We start from the raw sequence: 22,579 nt of genomic DNA, 5'->3' as shown, positions 1-22,579 counted from the left end.
ATGATACAACTTGCTCTCAAAGTGTGAGGACTGCATACAATACATGTGTATAGTTTCAATGAATTTATCTAGCCTTTTTTCCTTATGAGATCAAAATATGGAAGCATACACAAAACATTTATGCATGGTTTCAAGAATTATTATTAAACAAATACCTATGGAACTAACCACCATCCAAGTCAATAAAACAAAACACTGGCACCAGGCTTCTTCATGCTCTTTCCTATCTCTTTCTCTACCTCTCCCCAGAAGTAACCACTGGACTATGTATGTATTCCTAAAATAATTTAGTTTTGCCTGCTTTTGAACATAATAGAAATAAAATAATAATTGATGGACTCTTTTGTGAATGGATTTTCTACTCAACATTATGTTTGTAAGATTCTTCCATTGTGCTATATGTGGCTATTGTTTGTTCATTTTCAATGCCAAATGGTATTTTATTATATAAATACTAGAGGCCCGGTGCACAAAATTTGTGCACTCGGTGTGTGTGGGGGGGTGTTCCTCAGCCTGGTCTGCGTCCTCTCGCAGTCCGGGAGCCCTTGGGGGATGTCCTTAGGCCCGCTTTCCATGAGGAGCGGGCCTTAGCTGGCAGTTGGACATTCTTGGTGCTGCTGCGAAGGTGGGAGAGGCTCCCACCACTGCCGCTGCGCTCGCCAGCTGTGAGCCCAGCTTCTGGCTGGGGTGCTCCCCCTGTGGAAGTACACTGACCACCAGGAGGCAGCTCCTGTGTTTAGCAGATGCCCCCTGGTGGTCAGTGTGCATCATAGTGATCAGTCATTCCGCTGTTCAGTCGATTTGCATATTAGCCTTTTATTATGTAGGCTATCAGAACTTATTTATCCATTCCATTGTTAATGAACATTGATTTATATCCAGTTTGAGTTAATTGTGAAGAACAGTGCTATGAACTGTATTGCACATACTGCTTCATGCACATGTGCAAGGGGGTGGAATAGCTGGATCATAAGATATGCACATTTTCCACTTTACAATGTATTGAAAATTACTTGCAAAGTGGTGGCATCAACTAAATGATATAACGCCTGTTGCTTGAAATTCTTGCCAACATTTACTACTGTCATAGTTAAAATTATTTACCAGTTTGGTATGTGTATAGTGGCATTGCATGGTATTTTTAAAGTAATTTCCCTAATTGCCAAAGTGGTTAATCATCTTTCCATGTATTTATTGGTCAATTGTATTTCCTCATTCATAAAGTGCTTGTGCAAGTCTCATTTTTTCTATTAATGTCTTTTTCTTATTGCTTCATAAACAGTCTTTATATGTTCTTTGTACTAGTCTTTTTTTTCATTTTATGTATTACACATCTAGTTTACAGCTTGATTTTTTTTTTTTACTGTCTTTCTGATGCCATCTAATAATTAGAAGGGGGAATTTTAATGTAGTGAAATATCAGTCTTTTTCTTTATGATCAGCACTTTTTTCTCTACTTTTAAGGTGCCCACAGTATCTAGGATATTCTAAAATATCTTCTTAAAACCTTAACAGTTTTGCCTTTTACATTTAGATCTTTCAGATACCTGGAATTGATTTTTGTGTATAGTGTGAAATAGAGGTCCAGTTCATTCCAGCCCCCCCCCCCCCCCCCGCATAGAATATCCAATTTCTGAGCAGCATTCATTGAAGTGAAAGGTCCCACTGATCTGCAAGTTGCCTCTGTTAATTATGAAATACCCATATATTATGTGAATCTGTTTTTGGACTTTCTACTCAGTGCCTCTTCCTTTGCCAACTCCACCCCGTCTTTATTAGGAAAGCTTCATGAGTTTGATATATGATAGAACAAGTCCTTTTATTTGTTACTGTTCTTACTTCTTTAATACATACATAAACATAAACTAAGGGGCTTATATTACTTTGAGCCTACTGTGGCTCACAGAGAGGAAAATCCCATTTCATGGACAATACTTCTATCACCACTAACAGGGCCAACTTCCCCATTATGCACAGAAAGCACAGTGCCTTGGGTCCATAATACTTTTAGGGGCTCATGAAAATGTTTTAATTAATTTTAAAATAAGAAGAAAACAATGAACTTTTGGTAAAAAAAAAAAAGTATTTTAAAATATAATATTAAACATTAATTTTTATACCAACACAGTCATAAAAATATTATTTATACTTTCCTAGGGAGAAAGGGCCCCAAAAGTCATAAAGTGGCCCTGCCTGATAGAGTCTTCGTAAAAATTAGCCTATTGGTCTCAGGGGCAGAGCTTAAGTGGCTCACTCCCATCCTGCCCTACAGGCTAGAGCATAAAAACATGTTTCCTCCTAATGGTAGGTGAGCATATCATCTTTATTTGGAAAAACAGTACATAGCAGTAAATTAATAATTCCCCAAATGCTAACTTCAAATTTAAATTAAAAATGGAATTAAAATAAAATTTATTTCCAGGCATTTGTCAGGTACTCAGGGATACAAAGATAAATAAAATCAACACAGAGCTTCTAGCATAGAGAATATAGATGGTTAGCAATTGTAATTGGCAAGAATGTCACACAAGTATAAGTATGGCAGCAAAGCAGAGTTAATCCTTAGTTGCAAAATAGGTGTAGTTATTTTTGGTTTTACAAATGAGGAAAACAAGGCACAGAACAATTGAGTGGCTTATCCCAAGCTGTGTCAAATATATGTCAGGTGCAGTATTTAAACACCAGGTCTCTGACTCCAAGCCCTGTGCTGCTTACCTTCTGGTCTGAAACAGTGTTTAGACCCATAGGACAGTGGTCGGCAAACCGCGGCTCGCGAGCCACTTGCGGCTCTTTGGCCCCTTGAGTGTGGCTCTTCCACAAAATACCACGTGTGGGTGCGCACGTACAGTGCGATTGAAACTTCGTGGCCCATGCGCAGAAGTCGGTTTTTGGCCTGGGCGAGTCTATTTTGAAGAACTGGCGTTAGAAGAAGTGGGGGGTGGACATATAGAGAGGATGAACTAAAGAAGATAGACGAAACAAGTATACCAGACGAGTGTGGATCGGAGAGTTGGAAGGGGTCGACCTCAGTGAACGTACCTCAATCAGACTGAGGACGTTTTTAACAAAGGCCAGCTTAGGAGTACCCTAATTAAGTTAATAACAATGTACCTACCTATATAGTTTAAGTTTAAAAAATATGGCTCTCAAAAGAAATTCCAATCGTTGTACTGTTGATATTTGGCTCTGTTGACTAATGAGTTTGCCGACCACTGCCATAGGAGATATGCAATAAATTAGATTGTATTGAACTGAAACAGTGCCACTCCAAAGGATTTTACCTTTCTTTCAGAGCAGCTTTTTCACACCTTTCTTAAAGTTTTACATATCATAAAATTTACCCATTTCAAATGTACAGTCCAACGATTTTTAGTAACTTTATCAAGTGGTGCAAGCATCACCATAAATCAATTTTAGAACATTTTCATCTCACCAATTAGAACCTTCATGCCCATTTTCAGCTAATTTCCATTCCTACTCCTGGTCCCAGGCAACCACTAATCTATTTCCTGTCTCTTTAAATTTGTCTTTTCTGGATACTTAAAAAAATGAAATCTCTTTTGCCAGGTTTCTTTCACTTAGCATAACATTTTTGAGGTTCACCCATGATTTAGCATGTGACAGCATTTATTCCTTATTATTGTTCAGCGATATTGTGTGGATACACAACATTTTTGTCTATCCGTTCATAAGGTGACTGACATTTGTTTCTAGGTTTCCACCACAGTGAATAAAGCTGCTACGAGCATTTGTGTGCAAGTTTTTGTGAGAACATATATCTTCATTTCTCTTGGGTAGATTTCTTTTTCTTTTTCTAAATAAATCTTTATTGTTCAGATTATTACAGATGTTCCTCTTTTCCCCCCCATAGTTCCCCTCCACCCGGTTCCCACTCCACCCTATGCCCTTACCCCCCCCGCCACTGTCCTCATCTACAGGTGTAAGATTTTTGTCCAATCTCTTCCCGCACCCCTCACATCCCCTTCCCCCCGAGAATTGTCAGTCCACTCCCTTTCTATGCCCCTGCTTCTATTATATTCACCAGTTTATTCTGTTCATCAGATTTTTTTATTCATTTAATTTTTAGATTCACTTGTTGATAGATATGTATTTGTTGTCACTTTGTTGTTCATAATCTTTATCTTCACCTTTTTCTTCTTCCTCCTCTTCTTAAAGAATACCCTTCAGAATTTCATATAATCCTGGTTTGGTGGTGATGAACTCCTTTAGCTTTTTCTTTATCTGACCTTCAATTCTAAATAATAGCCCCTTATGGGGCAGGACTTCCTTCAGTGGGGCTTTGGTGCTCACCGAGTCTGCCTCTTGAGTGTGTCACTTATGGATGTAAGGAGTTGAAATCTGGTATCTGACCACTGGGTACACTGGCTCCTGGATCTCCAAGGAGGTGCAAAGTTAGCCACTGCCTGAGTCCACCCAGCAGGAGCTACAGCGAGATCTGCAGATTTCTCCTCTTTGTTTAGGGTTTGAAAGTTTTGGAGCTCTCTGACCCAGCTGCAGTTTGTTAGGTTAGGCTGTGAAAGGACAGGCGACTCATATGCAAAAGCCGCTGCACACAGCTTGGGTGGGGTTGTAAATTGGGTGGGGCGGGGTCTCAGGGAATCACCAGGGCAGAGCAAACAGCGATGGCTGTCAGTCAGCTGTCTCCACGTCTCCATGTCCCTGCGTCCCACGCCCCCACAGTAACAATGATCCCTGCGAGCAGCTCTGCAAGAAAGCCACCCTCGCTTTCTGACCCGATACCAGACAGCTCAGTTTCTCTCTGTAGGAGTCTAGGTCCCCAGAGTCTTGCCAGAAACTGGAGTTCAGAGCAGCCGGGAGCTTGTATTTCCCTTCCAATTGAAAAAAACAGCACACCCAGTTGCCAGCTCATTTCTCGCACCTCTGTGCCTCTGCTCTTGGTGCCTCCACACTTCCTACCCAGTCTCTGTGCTTTTTTCTTTCCTTTTAGGTGTAGAACTTCCACTCAGCCAGCTTTCCCGTGGTTCTGGATGATAGCCGTTTTGTCTTTGTAGTTTTGGTGTGGTTGTGGGGGGCAGCACGTACAAGTGTATACCTTATGCTGCCATCGTGGTTCTCCTTGGGTAGATATTTAGAAGTGGAATTGATAGGTTGTGTAGTAGTTTAACTTTTTGAGAATCTGCCAAACTGTATTTTAATGTGGCTGCCACATTTTACATTCTTACCAGCAATGTACAAGAGTTCCAATTTCTGCACATTGGTTATTGTTGTCTGTCTTTTGATTGCAGTCACTTTAGTGTGTGTGCAGTGGTATGTCATTATGGTTTTGATTTGCATTTCCCTAATGACTAATCATGTTGAATACCTTTTCATATACTTATTAGCCCTTTGTACCTATACATTCCTTGAAGAAAATGTCTATTCCAAATCCTTTGCTCATGTTCGACTGAATTGTCACCGTATTACTGAGTTGTAAGAGTTGTTTTTTTTTTTTTTTTGTAAATTCTGGATACAAATCCCTTATTAAGTATGTGTTTTGCAAATGCTTTTTCTAAGTCTGTTGCTTGTCTTTTTGTTTTCTTTTTTAAAAATAATATTTTTATTGATTTCAGAGAGGAAGGGAGAGGGAGAGGGAGAGAAAGAGAAATATCAATGATGAGAGAGAATCATGGACCAGCTGCCTCCTGAATGCCCCCCACTGGGGACCAAGCCAGCAACCTGGGCATGTGCTCTGACCAGAAATTGAAACCCTGACCTCCTGGTCAGCCACTGAGCCATGCTGCCGGGCAGGGCGAACATATTGAAATTAACTCCACCTCTTGCCTTTTGAGGGCAGTTACCAGAGAATTTAGTCACTATGTGGCTCAAAGGCTTTTTGGGAAGATTAACCAGACGGCTCCCAGCAGTCAGCAACCTGGGTGAGCTGGCCTGGCGGAAGCCGGACATGGGCAGGCTGGGGTCTGAGCCTGGGGGGTAAGGGGTGGAGGGTCAGGGTCAGGGCCAGGAGGCCAGACACAGTCCTTTCTCTGCCTCTAGCCCTCTGGGACCCTCCTGTGCTCTCACCTCGAGGGGTCTTTTTGTTTTCTTAATGCAGTCTTTTGAAGTGTAAAAGTCTTGAATTTTGATGAGGTCCCTTTTATCAATTTTCCAGAAATAAATAGACTTACAGTCAATTGATTTTTGACAAATGCAATTCACTGACAAGAAGGCAGTCTGGGGGCTGGGGGGCAAATGGGGAGATAGGGACACATATGTAATACCTTAATCAATAAAATAAAATAAAAACAAGATAGTCTGTTCAAAGATGCTACTGAGATAACTGAATATCCATATGCAAAAAGATGAACTTAGATGCTCACCTTAGACCATACACAAAAATTAACTCAAAATGGCCCACAGACATTAATGCAAGAGATAAAATAATAAAATTTTTAGAAGAAAACATGGAAAAGAATATTTCAAGATCTTGGGTTAGATTTTTTCATCTATTTTTGAATTCTTGTTCAGATTAAACACAATACATCTGTGTGTGTGTGTGTGTGTGTGTGTGTGTGTGTGCATGTGCACTATGTGTGTATAATGCAGGCAAATAAATATATAGTCACTTTCAGTCAAAAGGAAAAAATTGTACCAGGCTTGTTGACTAAAGTTTGAATTATCAACGACATAAATATGTTGAAAGAAAGTATACCAGGATAAGCCACAAGCCAACCAGAACAGAACATCCAGAGCTTGGCAGGTGGAATTTAAGGCAAAGCTGTGTAAATAGTAGGTAATCCCCTCTTTAAATAACTATGCAATGGGTGTGTGCTTACATTTCATGCTAAGAAACGTTGACTATAGGCAGCCACTGATTGCAGATTAAGAAAGCAATCTCCTGTAGAAGGATGACTATCAGCTAAGGAGATGCTGCATCCTCTAATGTTTGTAATGATTTCAAAAGGTTAACATGAAATTCTTACAGCCTATTATTTTCAACATATGTAAGAAGAAATTACTGTTGAAAACTGTATAAACATAATTCATTAATGAAGAAAGTTTTAGATGAAAGCCTCCTTTTTAATTAAAGGCACTTTCTTCTATTAAATTCTCTAGATTGCACCTAAAATTATTAAAAGCTAATTTCATGGTCAAATTGCCACTTTCCCCGCCACAAGGGAACACAAGGATATTGGCATAGATCTTGGCAGCTTGTGTTCACTCTGAGTCAGTCAGTGACCTGCCTGTGTCTCTTCATGGCTAATTGACAGCCTTTGCCAAAGCCTGAGTCTTGGTTTCCTCTATTTCGGAGCAACATTTGTTTTTAAAACACATTTCTTGATATAGAGTCATGTGTTGCTTAATGACAGATGTTCTGAGACGTGTGTTGTTAGGAAATTTCATCACTGTGTAAATATCATAGAGTGCACTTACACAAACCTAGATGGGATAGCCTATACCTAAGGATATATTGTAGAGCCTATTGCTACTAGGCTACAAACCTGAACAGTATGTTACTGTATTGAACACTCTAGGCAATTATAGCACAATAGCATTTAAACATAACTAAACATAGAAAAGGTACAGTAAAAATATGATGTGAAAGATAAAAATGTGTGTATGGGTGCATTGTGGAGGAGGGTGTAGAAGGAGGACTGTGGAGGGAGGTTTTGCTGGCGAGAGATTGGTCATCAGGAGGGGTGAGGGAGGAAGGGAGAGAAGGAAGAGAAGGGGAAATTAAGGAAGAGCAGAGATCAAAAGAGACCCAGAGAAATCATAAAAAGGAGAGGGAGACGGGGGAGAGAGGGAAGGGACGAGAATAGAGGGGAAGGGGCAAGTGTATGAGTGTGTGCCTGTGAGCACGTGTAGGAAGGCAGAAGGCTGGTTGGTAAATAGCATGCTGAGCTTCCTCCTCTATTTAAACCAGTGGTTCTCAACCTTCCTAATGCCGCGACCCTTTAATACAGTTCCTCATGTTGTGGTGACCCCCAATTTCATTGTTACAAATTGAACATAATTAAAGCATAGTGATTAATCACAAAACAATATGTAATTATATATGTGTTTTCCGATGGTCTTAGGCGACCCCTGTGAAAGAGTTGTTCGACCCCCAAAGCGGTCGCGACCCACAGGTTGAGAACCGCTGATTTAAACCATCCAGAGCTACCAGTAAATTCAACATTATAGTCAGGGCCAGATTTTTCTTCTAAAATTTCAAACAAACGTTTTGCTTATAATCCATTACCTTATGGAACCACCATTATACACAGAGTCTGTGATTGACTGAAATGTCATGAGGTATATGATTGCAATGAGAACACATTATTGCTTTGTTTTGCATTACTATTTATTATAATTTTAATATATTTTCAGGTACAAATGGTTATTTATATATCCACTAGAGGACCTCGGCCTGGCCTACCTCCTCTCGCAATCCGGGACCCCTTGGGGGATGTCGGACTGCCAGTTTCAGCCTGATCCCTGCAGACCAGGTTGAGGGACCCCACCGGTGCATGAATCCATGCACCAGGCCGGTTTCAGGCCAGGCCAAGGGACCCCACTGGTGCACTGGACCTCTAGTATACATATAAAATCTTTGGTTGGAGAAACTAAGATGGCGGCATAGGTAAACACCGGGAAATTGCCGCCTCACACAACAATTGAAAATTACCGCAAAGGACAGAGCAGACATCATCCAGAACAACAGGAAGGCTGGCTGAGTGTAAATTCTACAACTAGAAGGAAAGAAAAGCATGCTGAGAGCCAGAGGAGCTGCAGAGGTGAAGTGCAGAGGTACAAGTGCAGAGGTACGGTGGTTCGCGCGTGCGCGGAAAGGGGGTGGCACCTGAGGACGCGGCTGTCTTTTTGAATCACAAACTCCCGGCTGCTCTGAACTCCGGTTCCGGGAAGTCTCTGGGGACCCAGGACTCATACGGGAAGAAGCTGGTCTGTCCGGCAGCGAGCGAACTTGAAGGCGGCTTTCCCTCAGAGGTGCTTGCAGCAATTAGCGGGTCACTGAGACCCACGACTCCGGGCGGAGAATCAGCCATAGCTCCTTGATCCGCCCTTTGATTCCCTGAGACCCCGCCCCACCCAGGCTGCGGCAGAGGCTTTTGCATGTGAATGTACCTAACTGCAGCCGAGCCAGGCAGACCCGGAACTTCCAAGAGAAGGCCCAAGGCCCTGCAGCGGCTTGCATTGCTTCACAGCTGAGCCTCTTCGTGGCTCCTGCTGTGTGGCCTCAGGCAGAGGCTGAATTAGCACCTCCTTAGATCCAGGAGCCACTGTACCCAGTGGTCAGAGGGGGACCATCCAGATTGCAACTCCTCAGATCCATAAGGGACACACTCAGGGAGCAGACTCAGTGAGCACCAAAGCCCCACTGAAGCAAGTCTTGCCCCAGAAGGGTGTCTTCAGCACAGAAGTTCTCCCACTTTAGACACAGCTGATTCTCACAGCCAATTGGCCTGGAGGTCAATTCCTCCCAGTGATCCTACAACAACCAAGGCACCAAGAGTGCACCAAGAGTGTCCACCCCAGGTAACTGGGGAGGCTGAGCCACTGGGCCCTACAGGACACCTGGCGCGCAGGGCCACTCTATCAACACAGGGAAGCAGCCAAAATGCGGAGACAAAGAAACAGGTCACAAATGGCAGAAATGGAGGAAAGCAAACGACTGGATATAGAGTTCAAGGCCACGTTTATGAGGTTTTTCAAGAATTTTATGGAAACCGCCGATAAATTGAATGACTCCCTCAATAAGTATAGTGAGACCATGGAGGACATGAAAAAGGACCAACTAGAAATTAAGCATACACTGACTGAAATAAAGAATAATTTACAGAGATCCAGCAGTAGACAAGAGGATCCCAAGAATCAAGTCAAAGATTTGAAATACAAAGAAACAAAAAATACCCAACCGAAAAAGAAAAAAGAAAAGAGATTCCAAAAATATGAAGATAGTGTAAGGAACCTCTGGGACAACTTCAAGCATACCAACATCAGAATTATAGGGGTACCAGAAGGAGAGAGAGGGCAAGATATTGAAAACCTTTTTGAAGAAATAATGACAGAAAACTTCCCCTACCTGGTGAAAGAAATGGACTTACAAGTCCAGGAAGCGCAGAGAACCCCAAACAAAAGGAATCCAAAGAGGACCACACCAAGACACATCATAATTAAAATGCCAAGAGCAAAAGATAAAGAGAGAATCTTAAAAGCAGCAAGAGAAAGACAGTCAGTTACCTACAAGGGAGTACCCATACGACTGTCAGCTGATTTCTCAACAGAAACCATGCAGGCCAGAAGAGAGTGGCAAGAAATATTCAAAGTGATGAATAGCAAGAACCTGCAACCAAGATTACTTTATCCAGCAAAGCTATCATTCAGAATAGAAGGTCAGATAAAGAGCTTCACGGATAAGAAAAAGCTAAAGGAGTTCATCACCACCAAACCAGCATTATATGAAATGCTGAAAGGTATTCTTTAAGAAGAGGAAGAAGAAAAAGGAACTCTTACCATTTGCCACAGCATGGATGGAACTGGAGAGCGGATAAATACCACATGATCTCACTCATTTGTGGAATATAATGAACAACATAAACTGATGAACAAGGACTGATCCAGAGACGGAGAGGCATTGATTGGACTGTCGGGACTTGGAGGGAAGGTAGGGGAGGGTGGGGGTAAGGGGGAAAGATCAACCAAAGGACTTATATGCAAGCATATAGGCCTAATCAATGGACATGGACAATGGGGGGGTGAGGGCATGAGCGGGGGGGGAGGGTAGAGGGTAACGTGGGGACAAGGACACATATGTAATATCTTAATCAATAAAAAATATATTAAAAAAAAAAGAAAAGAAAAGAAAAAAATCTTTGGTTAATCTCTTCTTGCCCTCCGCCTCCCCTCTTCCCTCTAAGATTCATCAGTCTGTTCATGTTTCCATGCCTGTGCATTGAGCATTTTCCCCCTGGTGGTCAGTGCGCATCATAGCACCAGTTGAACCATTGCTTAGGCTTTTATATATATAGATTTCTTTCTCTTATGAAATGTAACATGTCTTATTGTTCTTTTATTCTTTATATGAGTGGTTTTTAAGTCATCAGAGCTATACCCTGCCTTATAGCATTTGACAAGTTATTTGATAATAAACACTTGATAAAATTTTGTTGGAATGAAGTAAATATTCATTTTTAATATTGCAGTTTTAAAATTGCATTTCTCTGGTCCCAAGGTCTAATAGCATAAACTATACCACAAAATCAATAAAATTACTAAAATAGTATTATAGGAGAGACATGAAGGTTTATTGTAATGAAGCCAATCTTTCAATGCCAAGAGCTAAACACCAACTTTTTTCTTTCTTGAATACCTAGTGACATGATGTTCTCTTATTTATTCTAAAGAGAAATACTCTCTTTTCTTATATCACAGCCTCTATCTAAATCTCTTGGACTAATGAAAGTTAGACTTTTTTTCTTTTAAATATTTTCCTGTTGATGCTAAGTTTTTTTTGTATAAATATATTTTTATTGATTTTAGAGAGGAAGGGAGAGGGAGAAAGAGATAGAAACATCAACAATGAGAAAGAATCATTGATTGACTGCCTCCTGCATGCCCCCTACTGGGGATCAAGCCTGAAACCTAGGCATGTGCCCTTGACTGGAATCGAACCCAAGACCCTTCAGTCTGCAGGTTGACTCTCTATCCACAGAGCCAAACCAGCTAGGGCGAAAGTTACACTTTTAAAATCCAGAATGAAGTAGACTTAGCTGAATGTAGACGCACAGCAAGAAGTGTCCCATGTAAAGTCAGTCTTATTATCACTGTTAACATATTTTAATAATCACTTTCATCTTGAAACAAATAAAAATAATTTATCAGCTCATCAGAATTTCACATAGATTTGAAAGAGGAATGCTAAGCAGTGAAATAAATACAGCCTTCTTATCAACTTGAATGGTTGACTGGACACTGGCAAAACACATATGCTAGGAAGTCTGCGTATCAGATGAGTAAAATGGTACTTTACAAAATACAAGTGCACTGAAAAATATTCACAAATCCTTTAAAAACACTTTCCTTCCTGCCTAAGATATAACCTAGACTGCTCCTGAATAACTTTTTCAAATACTATCTGCCCTGATCTTTTTGGTTATAGCCCTCCAGCCCTTGTGTCACCTGGAAATACTAATTCTCACCTAGAGCCTTGTTCTGACCTCAGGGCCTGGGCCAGTGCTGCCCTCTCTATACTGAAAGAATTTTCAGAAGCCTTAGACTAGTAACTAATCTGCTCAGTATCAGATTGTCCACTCTGCTGATCTTGCTCTGATACTGTAAACTAGTTTCAGGCACTAAAATTTTATCTGGTTATTCATATCCAAGCTCCTATCTTGAAACTAGAACCTGGATTCTTGTTATGATCCTCAGTCTATCCTGGGACCTTACTTTCTATCCCAGTTGGGACAATACTCCCTATAATGTTTTGTGGGCTTAGTTAGAGACATACCCTGGAACTTCAGTCCCCAGTACATGCCACCTGACAGCTATGAGGTAGACTTTGTTCATGTCTGGATTTCCACTTATTGCCTCTAGTAATGGGCCCTATGTTTGAGTTAAATTTCCTGTCAACTACCAGTTCCTTTCTCCATCCTGTCCTAGCATTGGCAGGATTTAGGATTCTGGTCACCCAGAGACTGGCCTATCTCAATGCTGATTCTAATTCTAATAGGAACTCAAGTAATTTACCTATATTTTAAAATATGTCTGTTCAAACCAGCCGAGAGTAAATTTTAAATGCCTTATTAAATATACATCTACTGTTTGAAATTTTAAATATATTTTTATTGATTTCAGAGGGGAAGGGAGAGGGAGAGAGAGAGAGAAATATCAATGATGAGAGAGAATCATCGATTGGCTGCCTCCTACATGCCCCCTCTGGGGACCAGACCTGCAACCCAGGCATGTGCCCTTGACCAGAATCGGACCTGGGACCCTTCGGTCCGCAGGCCAACGCTCTACCCACTGAGCCAAACCAGCTAGGGCTACTGTCTGAAATTTTAAAAGAACATGCCCCATTACCTGTCTGAATGAATCCTGACTTGTATCCATTAGTTGTGCCATTTTCTGGGGTCACAGTTGATGACACTGAAGAGTTTGGTTTAACAGAGTGGCAAGTAGCAGAGGACTGTCGGCTTCTACATTCTGGAAAAGAGTGAGAGTCACATTATGTGTGGAGACCCAATATTATGCTAAAACAGGTGATGGGGACACAATCCATAAAATCTCTAAAATAAATTGCTGCTCCTTAAATGGCAACCAGTTTCCTTATTTGAGGTCCCCCTGCTTTAGTCCTGACTCCAATAGGATGTTCAACATGGTGAACACAATTTGTCTTCCTAGGGCCAGATGTCATGTTTAGAAAACCAAGAAATGGTCACAAAGAATGATTTTTAACCCACAGACTAGTTCCCAGGGGAAAAATGACTCATAACCAATACAGTCATACTAATTTTATGGGTAAGACTGAGGTTAAACTATCAATAGTTTCTAAAAATCTAATAAGCTTTCAAATACCAATTAATCTGCTGCCCAGGATTGATTTAAATGTAGAACAGTAACCTGGAGTCCAGCTAGGCTACCTTTAACTTATGTTCAAGAGTGCAAGAAAAAATTAGAAATGTTAAAATTATTATTCTCAGTTCTTAGTAAAGGAAATAAGTAGTCAATATTCAAGTTGATTACTGATCATGAAACACCAAGTTTCATTTTAATTAAGCTAATATGGGTCTCTGATATATTTTAATAATACCTTGTACTGGGTCAGGTAGATAGCAAATGCTATGACAATGTTCTTGGCTGTAATTTCTAACAAAGTTATACTATATATTTTATCATATTACTTAAGGTAGCATGTGAAGAAGCTATTTAGTTTGTCATAGTCCCATTCACTTAATTTTGCCTTTATTTCCCTTGACTTTGGGGTCAAATTAATGAAATGTTCTCTACGAACAAGGCCCATAAGTTTAGTACATATGTTTTCATCTATAAAATCTATTGTTTCAGGTCTTATATTTAAGTATTTGAATCATTTTGAATTAATTTTGGTACATGGGACAAAGTGTAGTTTAGTGCCATTCTTTTGCATATGTTTTTCCAATTTTCCCAGCACCAATTTTGGCTCCTTAGTCAAAAATTATTTGCCCATAAACATGTGGTTTTATTTCTGGGCTCTCGATTCTGTTCCATTGGTCTGTGTGTCTGTTTTTCTGCCAGTGCCATGCTGTTTTGATTATATTAGCTCTGTAGTATAATTTGAAGTCAGGTAGTATGATATCTCTGGCTTTGTTCTTTTTTCTCAGGATTGTTTTGGCTATTTGGGGGTCTTTTGTGGTTTCATACAAATTTGATGTGTGTTTTTTTCTAATTCTTTAAAAACTGACATTAGGATTTTGATGGGGATTGTATTAAATCTGTATATTGCTTTGGGTAATATGGCCATTTTATGTTGATTCTTCCAAGCCATAAACATGGAATATTTTTCCATTTTGTTGTGTTTTTTTTTTTTTCAATCTCCTTTAATAATGCTTTGTAGATTGATCATTGACCTCCTTTATTAAGTTTATCCCTATGTATTTTATTCTTTTGGTTGCTACTGCAAAAGGAATTGTTTTTTTCATTTCTTTTTTTCTGAAGTTTTGTTAGCATATAGGAAAGTAGTGGCATTTTGTACATTGATGTTTGTATCCTTCAACTTTACTATATTTATTGTTTCTATAATTTTTTGGTGAAGTCTTTAGGGTTTTTTAGATACAGAATCATGTCATCTGAAAAGAGTGATACTTTTACTTTTTAATTACCAATTTGGATGCCTTGTATTTCTTTCTCTTGCCTGATTGCTTGGGCTCAGATTTCCAGAACTATCCTACATAATAAAAGCCTAATATGCAAATTGACTAAATGGTGCAACGACCGGATGTGCACTGACCACCGGGGGGCAGATGCTCAACGCAGGAGATGCCCCCAGCCTGCAGGCCCCAGGCTAGCCAAGGCGGATGGCAGCGGGGGGGCCCCCCAATCACCCCACCAGTTGCCCCGCCAGTTCCTCAACAGATCGGCCCTGCTTGCTGGTCAGGCCTAGGGATCCTACCCATTCACGAATTTTGTGCATCGGGCCTTTAGTGTTGAATAAGAGTGGCGAGAGTGGGCATCTTTGTCTTATTCCTGACGTTTTTAGGAAAAGCTTTCAGTTTTTTCCATTAAGTTTGATATTGGCTGAAGGTTTGTCACATATGGTCTTTATTATATGGAGTACTTTCCTTCTATAGCATCTTCTTGAATGTTTTAATCATAAATGGATGTTGTATCTTATCAAATGTTTTTTCTGCATCTATTGATAAGATCATGTGATTTTTATCTTTTGTTTTGTTTACGTGATGTATTCCGTTGATTGATTTGTGTATGTTGAACCATCCTTGTGCCCCTGGAATGAACCCCACTTGATTGTGATGTATTATTTCTTAAATGTATTATTGTATTCTATTTGCTAGTATTTTGTTTAGGATTTTTGCATCTGTATTCATCAGAGATAACTTTTCTTTGGTTTTTTTAAAAATAAATCTTTATTGTTCAGATTATTATAGTTGTTCCTCTTTTCCATAGCTCCCCTCCACCTGGTTCCCATCCCACCCCCTGTCCTTACCGCCCCCCCCACTGTCCTTGTCCATAGGTGTACGATTTTTGTCCATTCTCTTCCCGTACCCCCCACACCCCCTCCCCCTGAGAATTGACAGTCCACTCCCTTTCTATGCCCCTGATTCTATTATATTCACCAGTTTATTCTGTTTGTCAAATTTTTTATTCACTTGATTTTTAGATTCACTTGTTGATAGATATGTATTTTTTGTCACTTTGTTGTTCATAATTTTTATCTTTACCTTTTTCTTCTTCTTCCTCTTCTTAAAGAATACCTTTCAGCATTTCATATAATACTGGTTTGGCGGTGATGCACTCCTTTAGCTTTTTCTTATCTGTGAAGCTCTTTATCTGACCTTCAATTCTAAATGATAGCTTTGCTGGGTAGAGTAATCTTGGTTGTAGGTTCTTGCTATTCATCACTTTGAATATTTCTTGCCACTCCCTTATGGCCTGCATAGTTTCTGTTGAGAAATCAGCTGACAGTCACATGGGTACTCCCTTGTAGGTAACTAACTGTTTTTCGCTTGCTGCTTCTAATATTCTCTCTTTGTCTTTTGTCCTTGGCATTTTAATTATGATGTGTCTTGGTGTGGTCCTCTTTGGATTCCTTTTGTTTGGGGTTCTCTGTGCTTCCTGGACTTGTAAGTCCATTTCTTTCACCAGGTAGGGGAAGTTTTCTGTCATTATTTCTTCAAATAGGTTTTCAATATCTTGCTCTCTCTCTTCTTCTGGCACCCTTATAATTTGGATGTTGGTATGCTTGAAGTTTTCCCAGAGGCTCCTTGCACTATCTTCATATTTCTGTATTCTTTTTTCCTTTTGCTTTTCCGGTTGGGTGTTTTTTGCTTCTTCGTATTTCAAATCTTTGCCTCGATTCTTGGGATCCTCTAGTCCAGGGGTCCTCAAACTTTTTAAACAGGGGGCCAGTTCACTGTCCCTCAGACCATTGGAGGGCCGGACTATAGTTTTTAAAAAAACTATGAACAAATTCCTATGCACACTGCACATATATTATTTTGAAGTAAAAAAACAAAACGGGAACAAATACAATATTTGTATTTGCATCTGGCCCATGGGCCGTAGTTTGAGGACCCCTGCTCTAGTCTGTTGTTGGGATCTCTGTATATTATTCTTTACTAAAGGCCCGGTGCACAAAAATTTGTGCACTCAGGGGGGATGCCCTCAGCCCGGCCTGTGCCCTCTTGCAGTCTGGGAGCCCTCGGGGGATGACCACCTGCTGGCTTAGGCCTGCTCCCCAGGGGATTGGGCCTAAGCTGGCAATCAGACATCCCTCTGGCAGCCCGGGAGCCCTCGGGGATGTCCACTTGCCAGCGGGGAGCAGACCTAAGCTGTAGTCGGACATCCTTAGCATTGCTGAGGAGGCAGGAGAGGCTCCCACCACCACCGCTATACTGGCAGCCATCAGCCTGGCTTGTGGCTGAGCAGAGCTCCCCCATATGGGAGCACACTGACCACCAGAGTGCAGCTCCTGCATTGAGCGTCTGCCCCCTGGTGGTCAGTGTGTGTCATAGTGACCAGTCTTTCCCAGTCTTTCTGCTGTTAGGGTCAGTTTGCATATTACCCTTTTACTATATAGGATAGAGGCCTGGTGCATGGGTGGGGGCCAGCTGGCTTGCCCTGAAGGGTGTCTTGGATCAGGGTGGGGGTCCCGCTTGGGTGCCTGGCCAGCCTGGGTGAAGGGCTGATGGCTGTTTGCAGCTGGTCACATCCCCTTCAGGGTGGGGGTCCCCACTGGGGTGCCTGGCCAGCCTGGATAAGGGGCTGATGGCTATTTTCGGACTGGTCACACCCCCTTCAGAGTGGGGGTCCCCACTGGGGTGTCTGGCCAGTCTGGGTGAGGGGCTGAGGGCCATTTTCAGGCTGGCCAGTGACTGAAGCTCCCAGCCTCTCCTTTTTTTCTTTTTTTATTCTGGGATTTATTTACCTTCTATAATTGAAACTCTGTTGCCGTCACTGGTGCTCCCAGCTCTGAGGCCACAGCTGGCTGAAAGCAGGTATCTGGGGTTTGTTTAGCTTCTATAATTGAAACATTGTTGCTTCTGAAGCTCAGAGCCAGGCCGCGGCAGGCAGGGAACCTTGGCTTCCTCCATCACTGGAGCAAGCAAGCCTCCTGCTCGCTTCAGCTGCGTGGCTGCCGGCCGCCATCTTTGTTGGCAGTTAATTTGCATATCTCCCTGATTAGCCAATGGGAAGCATAGCGGAGGTATGGTTAATTACCCTTTTTGTCTTTTATTAGATAGGATTTCAGTCAGTGTATGCTTAATTTCTAATTGGTCCTTTTTCATATCCTTGAGGGTCTCACTAAATTTATCGACCATTTCTAGAAAGTTCTTGAAAAACCTTAAAAGTGTGGTTTTGGGAGAAACTAAGATGGCGGCATAGGTAAACACCGGGAAATTGCCGCCTCACACAACAATTGAAAATTACCGCAAAGGACAGAGCAGACATCATCTAGAACAAAGGAAGGGTGGCTGAGTGTAAATTGTACAACTAGAAGGAAAGAAAAGCACGCTGAGAGCCAGAGGAGCTGCGGAGGTGAAGTGCAGAGGTACAAGTGCAGAGGTACGGTGGTTCGCACGCGCGCGGAAAGGGGGTGGCACCTGAGGACGCGGCTGTCTTTTTGAATCACAAACTCCCGACTGCTCTGAACTCCGGTTCCGGGAAGTCTCTGGGGACCCAGGACTCATACGGGAAGAAGCTGGTCTGTCCGGCAGCGAGCGAACTTGAAGGCGGCTTTCCCTCAGAGGTGCTTGCAGCAATTAGCGGGTCACTGAGACCCACGACTCCGGGCGGAGAATCAGCCATAGCTCCTTGATCCGCCCTTTGATTCCCTGAGACCCCGCCCCACCCAGGCTGCGGCAGAGGCTTTTGCATGTGAATGTACCTAACTGCAGCCGAGCCAGGCAGACCCGGAACTTCCAAGAGAAGGCCCAAGGCCCTGCAGCGGCTTGCATTGCTTCACAGCTGAGCCTCTTCGTGGCTCCTGCTGTGTGGCCTCAGGCAGAGGCTGAATTAGCACCTCCTTAGATCCAGGAGCCACTGTACCCAGTGGTCAGAGGGGGACCATCCAGATTGCAACTCCTCAGATCCATAAGGGACACACTCAGGGAGCAGACTCAGTGAGCACCAAAGCCCCACTGAAGCAAGTCTTGCCCCAGAAGGGTGTCTTCAGCACAGAAGTTCTCCCACTTTAGACACAGCTGATTCTCACAGCCAATTGGCCTGGAGGTCAATTCCTCCCAGTGATCCTACAACAACCAAGGCACCAAGAGTGCACCAAGAGTGTCCACCCCAGGTAACTGGGGAGGCTGAGCCACTGGGCCCTACAGGACACCTGGCGCGCAGGGCCACTCTATCAACACAGGGAAGCAGCCAAAATGCGGAGACAAAGAAACAGGTCACAAATGGCAGAAATGGAGGAAAGCAAACGACTGGATATAGAGTTCAAGGCCACGTTTATGAGGTTTTTCAAGAATTTTATGGAAACCGCCGATAAATTTAATGACTCCCTCAATAAGTATAGTGAGACCATGGAGGACATGAAAAAGGACCAACTAGAAATTAAGCATACACTGACTGAAATAAAGAATAATTTACAGAGATCCAGCAGTAGACAAGAGGATCCCAAGAATCAAGTCAAAGATTTGAAATACAAAGAAACAAAAAATACCCAACCGAAAAAGAAAAAAGAAAAGAGATTCCAAAAATATGAAGATAGTGTAAGGAACCTCTGGGACAACTTCAAGCGTACCAACATCAGAATTATAGGGGTACCAGAAGGAGAGAGAGGGCAAGATATTGAAAACCTTTTTGAAGAAATAATGACAGAAAACTTCCCCTACCTGGTGAAAGAAATGGACTTACAAGTCCAGGAAGCGCAGAGAACCCCAAACAAAAGGAATCCAAAGAGGACCACACCAAGACACATCATAATTAAAATGCCAAGAGCAAAAGACAAAGAGAGATACTTAAAAGCAGCAAGAGAAAGAAACTCAGTTACCTACAAGGGAGTACCCATATGACTGTCAGCTGATTTCTCAACAGAAACCATGCAGGCCAGAAGAGAGTGGCAAGAAATATGCAAAGTGATGAATAGCAAGAACCTGCAATCAAGATTACTTTATCCAGCAAAGCTATCATTCAGAATAGAAGGTCAGATAAAGAGCTTCACGGATAAGAAAAAGCTAAAGGAGTTCATCACCACCAAACCAGCATTATATGAAATGCTGAAAGGTATTCTTTAAGAAGAGGAAGAAGAAAAAGGAACTCTTACCATTTGCCACAGCATGGATGGAACTGGAGAGCGGATAAAATACCACAGGATCTCACTCATTTGTGGAATATAATGAACAACATAAACTGATGAACAAGGACTGATCCAGAGACAGAGAGACATTGATTGGACTGTCGGGCCTTGGAGGGAAGGTAGGGGAGGGTGGGGGTAAGGGGGAAAGATCAACTAAAGGACTTATATGCAAGCATATAGGCCTAATCAATGGACCTGGACAACGGGGGGGTTAGGGCATGAGCGGGGGGGGGTGGGTAGAGGGTAACGTGGGGACAAGGACACATATGTAATATCTTAATCAATAAAAAATATATATATATAAAAAGTGTGGTTTTGAAGTCTATATCCAGTATTTTGCTTTCCTCCATTTCTGTCATTTGTGTCCTGTTTCTTTGTCTCCACATTTTTTATGCTTCCCTGTGTTGATAGAGTGGCCTTGTGTGCCAGGTGTCCTATAGGGCCCAGTGGCTCAGCCTCCCCAATTACCTGAGGCGGACACTCTTGGTGCACCCCTTCGTGGGCTGTGTGCACAGTCTTGTTGTAGTAAAGCTTTGATTGCTGTTGGTATCACTGGGAAGAATTGACCTCTAGGCCAATTGGCTGTGAGGACCATTTGTGTCTACAATGGGAGAACTGCTGTGCTGGAGACACCCTTATGGGGCAGGACTTGCTTCAGTGGGGCTTTGACACTCACTGAGTCTGCCCCAAGTGTGTCTCTCATGGATGTGAAGAGTTGTAATCTGGATGGTCTCACTCTGACCACTGGGTACACTGGCTTTGGATCTCCAAGGAGGTGAAAAGTCAGCCACTGCCTGAGGCCACCCAGCAGGAGCTACAGAGAGTTCTGCAGATTCTTCCTCTTTATTTGGGGTTTGGAGGTGCCCAGATGAGGTACAGCTCTGAAGCAATGCAGGCTGCTGACGAGCCTTAGGCCTTCTTTTGGAAACTCTGGGGTTCTCTGACCCACCTACAGTTTGACAGGTTTTTAGGTGGAGAAAGGCCAGGCCGTTCATATGTAAAAGCCTCTGCGCACAGCTTGGGTGGGGTTGTAAATTGGGTGGGGTGGGGTCTCAGGGAATCACCAGGGCAGAGCAAACCGCAATGGCTTCCAGTCTGCTCTGCCTCAGAGAGGTCCTGGGGCCTGTGTCCCGCGGCTCTGTGCAGGAACAATGAACACTGCAAGCACCTCTGCGAGAAAGCCACCCTCACATTCCTGTCCCGGTGCCAGACAGTCCAGTTTCTCTCCATATGAGTCTGGGTCCCCAAATTCTCGCCCAGAACTGGAGTTCAGAGTAGTCAGGAGCTTGTATCTCCCTCCCGATTGAAAAAGACAACTGCATACCCAGCTGCCAGCCCCTTTCGTGCATGCCTCTGTACCTCCACACTTCCACACCTCTGCACCTCCTACCAGACTCAATGCACTTTTCTCTTTCCTTTTAGTTGAATTTCCACTCAGCCAGCCTTCCCGTGGTTCTGGATGATATTCGTTTTGTCTTTTAGTTGTAGTTTTAATGTGGTTGTGCACGGCAACAAGTTCAGGTGTTTACCTATGCCGCCATCTTCACAACTTTCCATCAGAGATATTGGTCTGCAGTTTTCTTTTTTGCGTTTTCCTTGCCAGGTTTTAGTATCAGGGCTATATTGGCCTCAAAAAATATTTTAGAAAGTATGCCTCTTTTTAAATTTTTTTGGAAGAGTTTGAGAAGGATAAGTATCAAATCTTTTTTGAATGGTTGCTGGAATTCACTAGTGAAACCACCTGGTCTTGGACTTTTTTTTGGGGGGGGGGGATTTTTTATGGTTGTTTCAACTTCCTCACTGTTGATTGGTCTATTTAGAATTTCCAATTCTTCATGCTTCAGTCTAGGAAAGTTATATATTTCTAGGGACTTATCCATTTATTCCAGGATATTGAATTTGGTGGCACACAGTCTCACAGTATGCTAGTATGATCCTTTGTATATCTGTGATATCTGTGGTAACTTCTCCTCTTTCCTTTCTGATTTATATGAGTCTTTTCTTTTTTTTCCTTAGTGAGTCTAGCCAGGGGTTCACTAATTTTATTAATCTTTTCAAAGAACCAGCTCTTTGTTGTATTAATCTTTTGTATAGTCTTTTTGTTCATCATTTTCTTCAATTCTGCTCTAATTTTTATTAATTCCTTTCTCCTGCTGATTTTGGGCTGTTTTTGTTCTTTTTCTCGGCTCCTCCTGGCTAAAGGGAACACCAACCACATCCAATCTCCTCCGTTCTCCAGGCTGAGCCCCACAGTGAGCTCCTGGCTGCACAGCTACCTGGCACATCTCAGCCTTTCTGCTTTCTTGCCTCCCCTGTTTGTTTCCATTTGCTCACTTTTAGATGCTTCGATATCATTTCCCATTCAACCAACAATATGGGAGATGCTATTTGCAAACAATAGCTCTGACAAGGGGTTAATACCCAAAATATATAAAGAATTCATACAACTCAACACCAAACCAACAATCCAATTAAAAAATGAGCAAATAAACAATCAAATTAAAAAATGGACAGACACCTCTCCCAAGAAGTCATACAAATGGCCAATAAATATATGAAAAGATGTTCAACTTCACTAGCTATTAGGTAAATGCA

General features: G+C 42.2%; 1 protein-coding gene across 1 annotated transcript in view; it reads right to left on the bottom strand.

The window, feature by feature from the left end:
• The window catches only part of GREB1L (GREB1 like retinoic acid receptor coactivator), a 235,760-nt gene that overhangs the window by 76,940 nt on the left and 136,241 nt on the right, over positions 1 to 22,579 (bottom strand). Inside the window, exon 8 of the mRNA XM_036322498.1 lies at positions 13,042 to 13,164. Within this exon, the coding sequence (XP_036178391.1) occupies positions 13,042 to 13,164 (123 nt within the window). The remainder of the gene's footprint in view (positions 1 to 13,041; positions 13,165 to 22,579) is intronic.

The sequence above is a fragment of the Myotis myotis genome, unplaced genomic scaffold, assembly GCF_014108235.1.
Source record: "Myotis myotis isolate mMyoMyo1 unplaced genomic scaffold, mMyoMyo1.p scaffold_m19_p_9, whole genome shotgun sequence".
Taxonomy (NCBI): domain Eukaryota; kingdom Metazoa; phylum Chordata; class Mammalia; order Chiroptera; family Vespertilionidae; genus Myotis; species Myotis myotis.
Note: the sequence above shows the minus strand (reverse complement) of the source record. Positions and strands in the feature narration are given on the sequence as shown.